At 37.5% G+C, this 10,000-nt stretch overlaps 2 protein-coding genes across 2 annotated transcripts; both read left to right on the plus strand.

Annotated features, from left to right (window-relative positions):
* Window positions 1-4,005: 4,005 nt before the first annotated feature.
* On the plus strand, window positions 4,006-4,981 carry LOC147467773 (uncharacterized). The gene is made up of 2 exons (XM_086556603.1): window positions 4,006-4,657; window positions 4,823-4,981. The coding sequence occupies exons 1-2, from the start codon at window positions 4,057-4,059 to the stop codon at window positions 4,858-4,860; spliced, it is 639 nt and encodes a 212-aa protein (XP_086412729.1). The 5' UTR covers window positions 4,006-4,056; the 3' UTR covers window positions 4,861-4,981.
* A 4,155-nt stretch (window positions 4,982-9,136) lies between these two features.
* On the plus strand, window positions 9,137-9,964 carry LOC147467774 (uncharacterized). The gene is made up of 2 exons (XM_086556639.1): window positions 9,137-9,737; window positions 9,927-9,964. Exons 1-2 carry the CDS (start codon window positions 9,137-9,139, stop codon window positions 9,962-9,964), a joined length of 639 nt encoding a protein of 212 aa, XP_086412765.1.
* The last annotated feature ends 36 nt before the right edge of the window (window positions 9,965-10,000 follow it).

Raw genomic sequence — 10,000 nt, forward strand, 5'->3', positions numbered from 1 at the left:
ATATGCTGATGGTATTGGCATAATTGCAATCTGAAAATCAAAGAGAGGTAATCCGCAAACTTAATGATACTGCAAGTAAATGATGTATGGGAATGATTATGTCAAAAAGGCCCACAGCCCAATCAGAGCGAAGGGCGAAGACATGGAACAAGTAACCAGCTTCAAATGCATTGGTTGTTTCACTTCTGAAGATGGAACATCGACAAAAGAGTTCAAAAGAGGCTTCGTCGAGGATGAACAAGATCTGGAAAGAGAAGAAGCTTCCAACCAAGAGGAACATCAGTTTCCTTCGTGCGACTGTGAATTCAGCATCGCTACATGGATGCGAAACCTGAACTTTGTGCAATAAAACAGAAATGCGAATCAACACATTTGCCATTGAGTGTCTTCGGAAGATACTCGGGACATCTAGAAGAGATTGAAAGCCAAATGAGTAAGTTAAGAGACATTCAACGACGATATTGTCGACTCAGAAGTCTCAAAAGACATTGTGAAAACTCGGGATTTGAAATGGTTTGGGCGACACTTACATAAATGAAGTTATGTGCAAGACAATCATGCAAGAATAAATAAAGCGAAGAAGACTTAAAAGAAGACCCCAAAGAATGTCTATCGATGACGTCTAACGAAGGACAATAAAGAGTCAGGTTGATGCAATGACGAGAACAAATGAAGAGAAGAGCTGGGAATCAGACGCGTTTGAATGGGTGCACCAACGGCCGCAGAAGAGACAACGGTTCTAATAAGGATGATTTTCCTAAAGTTATTGCCACGGAGCTGACAACACACAAGGCTAAATCAATTAATGCAAATAACATCATTAAAACAGGAATGGCAACATCAGTAATGATAGAACACGAAAAACTGTTGCAAAAATAGCATTCTGTAAAATAATCAAAAGTTTATGATGCTGATAAAAACTGACACACACACACATACATACATATATGTATATATATATACATATATATATATATATATATATATATATATATATATATATATATATATATATATGTGTGTGTGTGTGTGTGTGTGTGTGTGTGTGTGTATGTGTAATTATCATTACTTCGGGTCACAGGCTAATGAAACTAAGGTAATAAACATACTTTAACTGCCTTGAATGGACACCACAGAGGCTGGCAACTTAAGACTGGCCATAGATATTATATCAATTATCAAGGATATCATACCTGTTACACCATGTCTAATTTGTTATATCATATAGCTATAGTATATCATACAATGGTATTTTGTCTGTTATGATATATCTAATTACCATCAACATCATACCATCAATGTTAATATAATACGTAGTTATATTTGATAATGTAGATTTCTTATATTATTTTGCTTCTTTATTTTTCCCATTACTTTGCCATGAATTTCATGTACTAACAGCACTGTATCAATTTTTATTAATATTTCGTGATTCATTAGTATTAGTATAATATAAACTATCAATAGTTTTATCTCAGTTATTTGTGATATCATAAGTTCACTAATATCATATTTCAACACTATCATTCCTATTATCATTATTGGTAAGGAAATCAAGATTAGGATTAGGGATGGAAAGCAAGAGGTAGTTACATGAGGCGATTAAATGACGCGATTAAATGAGGCGATTATATAAGTCGATTACATGAGGCGATTGCATGAGTCGATTACATGAGGCGATTGCATGAGTCGATTACATGAGGCGATTACATGAGTCGATTACATGAGGCGATTGCATTAGGCGATTGCATGAGGCGATTGCATGAGGCGATTATATGAGTCGATTACATGAGGCGATTATATGAGGTGATTACATGATGTGATCACATGAGGCGATTAAATGAGGCGATTAAATGAGACGGTTACCTGAGGCGATTGCATGAGGCGATTGCATGAGGCGATTATATGAGGTGATTACATGATGTGATTACATGAGGCGATTAAATGACGCGATTAAATGAGCCGGTTACAAGAGGCGATTACATCAGACGGTTACATGAGATGGTTACATGAGGCGATTACTTGAGGCGATTGCATGAGGTGGTTACATGAACCGATTACATGATGTGATTACATGAGGCGGTTACTAGAGGCGATTGCATGAGGCGATTACAGGAAGCGATTGCGTGAAGCGATTACATGAGGCGGTTGTATGAGGCGATTACATGGGTCAGTTATATAAGGAGGTTACATGAGGCGATTGCATGAGACAATCACATGAGGCGATTGCATGAGGTGATTGCATGAGGCGATTCCCAACAAGTTTAGCTGATGCTTCATGATTTATCTTGATTATTTTAAGTTAATCTTTTATAATTATCATTGTTTTTGATTAGTTATCATTATTACTATCATTATTGTTGCTGCTATTATCATCATCTTCGTCACTGTTGTTGTTGTTGACAATAATGATGCGAGAATAATGATCATGATAATTATTGTAATAACTAATATAAGAATGATGTTGATAGTGATGATGATGGATGATTGTAATAACCATAATAGTAGTGATGATAATATGATGATAATAATAGTAATGATAGTAATGATATTGAAAATGATAGTGATAGAAATAATAGAAATAGTAATAATGATAATGATAACGCTAATCATAAGGATGATAATAATAATGATAATGATGATAGTAATGATTATACAAATGATAGTGGTGATGATAACGATAGTGATTTCAATAGCAAATATGATAATAACATTGATAATGATAATAATGCTAATACTGATGATGATAGTGATATAATTATTGTTACTACTACTAATGGTAATGTTAATGATAAAAGTAATAAGCATAATGATAGATATACTAATGACAGTGATGATAACAGTGAGGATAATGATATTGATAATGCTAATAACAATAATGATAGCAATGATAATAACAATAATCATAATTAAGATAATAAAAATAGTAATCATAGTAATAACAATAATGATACGAATGATACTGATAGTACCAATAATGGCAATAATAATAATGATAACAATAATAATCATAATAATAACAGTAGTAATTACGAGAACAATATCAGCAAATATTATAATGAGGAAATGATAATAATGATTATAAGAATCATTCCGATAATGACTATGATAATAATAATAATCCTTTTAATCATTACTATGCTAATGAAAACAGCTTTAATAATAATGATAATGAGAATGCTAGTGGCATTAGCAATAAGATTATATGGATACTATTACTACCACCACCATTACTACTATTCATGGTAATGGTAATGGTAGTAATAGTAATAATAACAGTTATGGCATTAATGATACTAATAATATCCACAATGATAATAAGGGTCATCATACCGAGTCTCACTCTCTCTCTCAGCGAAGGCAGCGTTCATCCGAGGACGTTTACATGTGTTCCACGAAGGGTGAAAAAATGTTTAGATGACTCAGGATGAGTTAATGTTCCTTCCGATACTCAAATGAAGCTTGGGTCACTATTTTGCTTTTCTCACTTATTCCTGAGTACATGACAAAATGGATCCACAGCCTCCATGCTGGAAGGTGTCAACAGGGAAACTCGGGGAGACGGATCAGTGTGGATGCTACGGTCATGGGGGAGGCGTGGTCACTAGACTGATATGTATGTATTCATATCCAGCTATCTGTTATTATATATATACGTATGTATGAATATATCAAGCTAATGACCATGCCCACAAATCAAACAAACAAGAACAGACATAATCATACTTTCATAAACGGATATACACGAATATATGCATGTAAACACCTCCAAACACACACCCTGCCAATGAGGCACAAGCCAGGCGTCTGCGCAGGCAACAGGTGCATGGACGCAGGACAGGATAAGGATCGTTGAGGACGAGGCCGGTAGTTTCCAGGGCCTTACCGTTGACGTGGTAGGGGTACGTAGGATATCAAACGTCGACTTAAACAGAAAGACTCTTCGCAGAACTTAGCGCGTCCATGTGTTAAAAGTGGACTCTCTGGGTCACTTTGAACACAGATCGATTGGACACCAGCCCAAAGAAGTGCTTCTGCCTTTCGCCTTTCTCAACCATGAACTCGGGCTACGAAGGAGGCTATTACAACGGCTTAGGCCAGGACAGTTATTCCGTTCCCAACTCTGCTTCCTATTACGTGCAAGACGGTGGCTATGACACATCAGTCCATGAGCCTCAGATGTGGGCTCATGACATACCGGAGAGCGTGCAAGACTTCCATCCAGCGGCCTGCAACGACCACAACTATTTGTACGGTCAGCCTGGCGCCGCGGAGCCGAGTCTGTACTCTCCGTCGGAAGCATTTGCGTTCGGCGCAAACTACGACGCGGAAGCCCCGTCTTTCGGGGGCGGACTCTCCCCGTCGCCGCCCCTGGCCGACCCCCGCGCCGGCAGCGGCAGACAACGCAAAGTCAAGATGTACGAGTTGCCGGAGCAGGACGATCCCGCGTTGGAGAAGCGCAGACAACTGGCGATAAAGCAGAAGAAGAAGAGAGATAAGGATGAGCGGGAGGAGAGGCAGGTGAAGATTGGTCTTGAGAAAACAGAGGAAGAGATTAGGAACTTGAGGATCGAGTTAGCTATGAGAGGTTCCAACGTGTCCATGATGAAAAAGACTCTGGCCGCATGCGGTGCCAACGCCAGCTATGGGTACCCAGGTGAGGCCTGCACGCACACACATACATATGTATAAAAATGTGTATATACATACATACAGACACATATTTAACACATAAACACCTAAGTATATATGTGTATATTACTGTCTCTAGTTTAACGGCCACTTCTTGAATTTTCGAATACTGATCGTCCTTTGTTTTCAGAGGAGGTTTGGATGGCCGGCGCCTCCGAGCCGTTCTAGCCGCTTCGCTCCTCGGTCACTCTGCCTATTTTCCAGACTGGCCGTTGATATCATTTCATGGCATTGCCTGTCATGAACATTACCTTCATTATATTTATTCGTTTTCTTTGAAAACGTATCATTATATTATGCTAATAGAATGAGCTTATTTTTCATGATTTCATTTTGTGTCCTAAAACTAAGAAAATAAATAAAATAACTACAATTGTTATTCATTAAACGCAGGCGTCTGCGACAAATGAGAGATACACTAGATAGCACAACAAATGACATTAGATGTGGTAGCAATACATTTGAGTAATCTACAATATTCTGATGGTATTGGCATAATTGCAATCTGAAAATCAAAGAGAGGTAATCCGCAAACTTAATGATACTGCAAGTAAATGCTGTATGGGAACGAGCATGTCGAAAAAGCAAAATCCTAGTGGCAGGACCCACAGCCCAATCAGAGCGAATGGCGAAGACATGGAACAAGTAACCAGCTTCAAATGCATTGGTTGTTTCACTTCTGAAGATGGAACATCGACAAAAGAGTTCAAAAGAGGCTTCGTCAAGGATGAACAAGATCTGGAAAGAGAAGAAGCTTCCAACCAAGAGGAACATCAGTTTCCTTCGTGCGACTGTGAATTCAGCATCGCTACATGGATGCGAAACCTGAACTTTGTGCAATAAAACAGAAATGCGAATCAATACATTTGACATTAAGTGTCTCCGGAGGATACTCGTGACATCTGGAATAGATTGAAAGCCAAATGAATAAGTTAAGAGACATTCAACGACGATATTGTCGACTCAGAAGTCTCAAAAGACATTGTGAAAACTCGGGAGTTAAAATCGTTCGGGTAAGACACTTACATAAATGAAGTTATGTGCAAGACAATAATGCAAGGATAAATAAAGCGAAAAAGACTTAAAGGAAGACCCCAAAGAATGTCTATCGACGACGTCAAACGAAGGACTATAAAGAGTCAGGTTGATGCAATGACGAGAACAAATGAAGAGAAGAGCTGGGAATCAGACGCGTTTGAATGGGTGCACCAACGGCCGCAGAAGAGACAACGGTTCTAATAATGATGATTTTCCTAAAGTTATTGCCACGGAGCTGACAACACACAAGGCTAGAACAATTAATGCAAATAACATTAATAAAACAGGAATGGCAACATCAGTAATGATAGAACACACACGAAAAAATCTGTTGAAAAAATTCTGTTGTAATAAATAATCAAAAGTTTAATGATGCTGATAAAAAAAACAACACACACACACATATATATATAATATATATATATATTATATATATATATATATATTATATATATATATGTGTGTGTTGTGTGGTGTGTGTGTGTGTGTGTGTGTTGTGTGTGTTGTGTGTGTGTGTGTGTGTGTATCATTTACTGGGTCAAGGCTAATGAAACTAAGGTAATAAAAAAAAATTATATGAACTGGACAACCACACATACCACTAAGGTAAGACTGGACATAGAACAGACCTCAATTATCAAGGATATTATACCTGTTACACCATGTCTATTGCTATATCATATTGCTATAGTATATCATACGATGGTATTTTGTCTGTTGTGATATATCTAATTACCATCAACATCATAACATCAATGTTAATATAATACGTAGTTATATTTGATAATGTAGATTTCTTATATTATTTTGCTTCTTTATTTTTCCCATTACCTTGCCATGAATTTCCTGTACTAACAGCACTGTATCATTTTTTTAAATATTTCATGATTCATCAGTATTACTATAATATAAAGTACCAATAGTTTTATCTCAGTCATTTGTGATATCATAAGTTCACTAATATTATATTTCAACACTACAATTCCTATTATCATAATTAGTAAGGAAATCAGGATTAGGATTAGGGATGGAAAGCATGAGATAGTTACATGAGGCGATTAAATGATGCGATTAAATGAGATGATTACATGAGGCGATTACATGAGATGGTTACATGAGGTGATTACATGAGATGGTTACATGAGGTGATTACATGAGGCGATTACATGAGATGGTTACATGAGGTGATTACATGAGATGGTTACATGAGGTGATTACATGAGGCGATTACATGAGATGGTTGCATGAGGTGATTACATGAGGCGATTACATGAGATGGTTACATGAGGTGATTACATGAGGCGATTACATGAGATGGTTACATGAGGCGATTAATTGAGGCGATTAATTGAGGCGATTACATGAGATGGTTACATGAGGCGATTAATTGAGGCGATTAATTGAGGCGATTAATTGAGGCGATTGCACGAGGTGGTTACATGAACCGATTACATGGTGTGATTACACGAGGCAATTACATGAGGCGGTTAGTAGGGGCGATTGCATGAGGCGATTGCATGAGGCGATTCCCAACAAGTTTAGCCGATGCTTCATGATTTATCTTAATTATCTTAAGTTAATCCTTTATATTTATCGTTGTTTTTGTTTAGTTATCATTATTGCTATCATTATTGCTGCTGCTATTATCATCATCTTCGTCATTGTTGTTGTTGTTGACAATAATGATGCGAGAATAGTGATCATGTTAATGATTGTAATAACTAATATAGGAATGATGTTGATAGTGATGATGATGACTGTAATAGCCATAATAGTAGTGATGATAATATGATGATAATAATAGTAATAATAGTAATGATATTGAAAATGATAGTGATAAGAATGATAGAAATATTAATAATGACAATGATAACGCTAATCATAAGGATAAGGATGATAATAATAATGATAATGATGATAGTAATGATTATACAAATGATAGTGGTGATGATAACGATAATGATTTCAATAGCAAATATAATAGTAACATTAATAGTGACAATAATGTTGATATTGATGATTATAATGATATAATTATTGTTACTACTACTAATGATCATGTTAATGATAAAGTAATAAATATAATTATATATATACTAATGATAGTGATGATAACAGTGAGGATAATGATATTGATAATGATAATGATAGTAATAACAATAATGATAGGAATAATAATAATGATAATAATAATAATAATAATAAAGATAACAAAAATAGTAATCATAATGATAACAATATTGATACTAATAGTACCAATAATGGCAATAATGATAATGAGAAGGATAACATTAATAATCATAATAATAACAGTAGTAATAGCGAGAATTATATCAGCAATTAATATTATGGCGAAATTATAATAATAATGATAAAAATAACTATGATAAACATTCAGATAATGATTATGATGATAATGATAATCCTTTTAATCATTACTATGATAATGAAGATAGCTTTGATAATAATGATAATAAGAATGCTAGTGGCATTAGCAATAAGATTATATTGATACTACTACTACCACCACTACTATTACTATTCATGGTGATGGTAATGGTAGTACTAGTAATAATAACAGTTATGGCATTAATGATAATAATAATATCCATAATGATAATAAGGGTCATCATACCGTGTCTCACTCTCTCTCAGCGAAGTCAGCGTTCATCCGAGGACGTTTACATGTGTTCCACGAAGAGTGATCAAATGTTTAGATGACTCAGGATGAGTTAATGTTCCTTCCGATACTCAAAAGAAGCTTGGGTCACTATTTTGCTTTTCTCACTTATTCCTGAGTACATGACAAAATGGATCCACAGCCTCCATGCTGGAAGGTTTCAACACGGAAACTGGGGGAGTCGGATCTGTGGGGATAACACGGTCATGGGGGAGGCGTGGTCACTAGACTGATATGTATATATTCATATCCAGCTATCTATTATATATATATATATATATATATATATATATATATATATATATATATATATATATGAATATATCAAGCTAATGACCATGCCCACAAAACAAACAAACAAGAACAGACACGATCATACTTTCATAAACGCATATACACGAATATATGGATGTAAACACCCAGAACACACACCCTGCCAATGAAGCACAAGCCAAAGAAGCACATGCCAAAGAATCGTTTCGCAGGCAACAGGTGCATGGACGCAGGACAGGATAAAGATCGTTGAGGACGAGGCCGGTGGTTTCCAGGGCCTTACCGTTGACGTGGTACGGGTGCGTAGGATATTAAACGTCGACTTAAACAGAAAGACTCTTCGCAGAACTTAGCGCGTCCATGTGTTAAAAGGGGACTCTCTGGGTCACTTTGAGCACAGATCGATTGGACACCAGCCCAAAGAAGTGCTTCTGCCTTTCGCCTTTCTCAATCATGAACTCGGGCTACGAAGGAGGCTATTACAACGGCTTAGGCCAGGACAGTTATTCCGTTCCCAACTCTGCTTCCTATTACGTGCAAGACGGTGGCTATGACACATCAGTCCACGAGCCTCAGATGTGGGCTCATGACATACCGGAGAGCGTGCAAGACTTCCATCCAGCGGCCTGCAACGACCACAACTATTTGTACGGTCAGCCTGGCGCCGCGGAGCCGAGTCTGTACTCTCCGTCGGAAGCATTTGCGTTCGGCGCAAACTACGACGCGGAAGCCCCGTCTTTCGGGGGCGGACTCTCCCCGTCGCCGCCCCTGGCCGACCCCCGCGCCGGAAGCGGCAGACAACGCAAAGTCAAGATGTACGAGTTGCCGGAGCAGGACGATCCCGCGTTGGAGAAGCGCAGACAACTGGCGATAAAGCAGAAGAAGAAGAGAGATAAGGATGAGCGGGAGGAGAGGCAGGTGAAGATTGGTCTTGAGAAAACAGAAGAAGAGATTAGGAACTTGAGGATCGAGTTAGCTATGAGAGGTTCCAACGTGTCCATGATGAAAAACACTCTGGCCGCGTACGGTGCCAACGCCAGCTATGGGTACCCAGGTGAGGCCTGCACACACACACACATACATATATGTATAAAAATGTGTATATATATGTTTATATATGTATATACATACATACAGACACATATACACACATAAACACTTAAATATATATGTGTATATCATTGTCTATAGTTTAACGGCCACTTCTTGAATTTTCGAATACTGATCTCGTCCCTATTTTCAGGGGAGGTTTGGATGACCGGCGCCTCCGAGCCGTTCTAGCCGCTTCGCTCCTCTGTCACTCTGCCTATTTTCCAG

This window comes from Penaeus japonicus, unplaced genomic scaffold (assembly GCF_977035675.1).
Source record: "Penaeus japonicus unplaced genomic scaffold, GWHDUDI00000001_assembly GWHDUDI00000033, whole genome shotgun sequence".
Lineage (NCBI taxonomy): Eukaryota > Metazoa > Arthropoda > Malacostraca > Decapoda > Penaeidae > Penaeus > Penaeus japonicus.

Bases quoted from the DNA above. Each gene is read 5' to 3' on its own strand.
- LOC147467774 (XM_086556639.1), top strand. From the start codon at position 9,137: ATGAACTCGGGCTACGAAGGAGGCTATTACAACGGCTTAGGCCAGGAC. The intron at 9,738-9,926 runs GTGAGGCCTGCA...CCCTATTTTCAG, and splicing joins CGCCAGCTATGGGTACCCAG to GGGAGGTTTGGATGACCGGC.
- LOC147467773 (XM_086556603.1), top strand. From the start codon at position 4,057: ATGAACTCGGGCTACGAAGGAGGCTATTACAACGGCTTAGGCCAGGAC. The intron at 4,658-4,822 runs GTGAGGCCTGCA...CTTTGTTTTCAG, and splicing joins CGCCAGCTATGGGTACCCAG to AGGAGGTTTGGATGGCCGGC.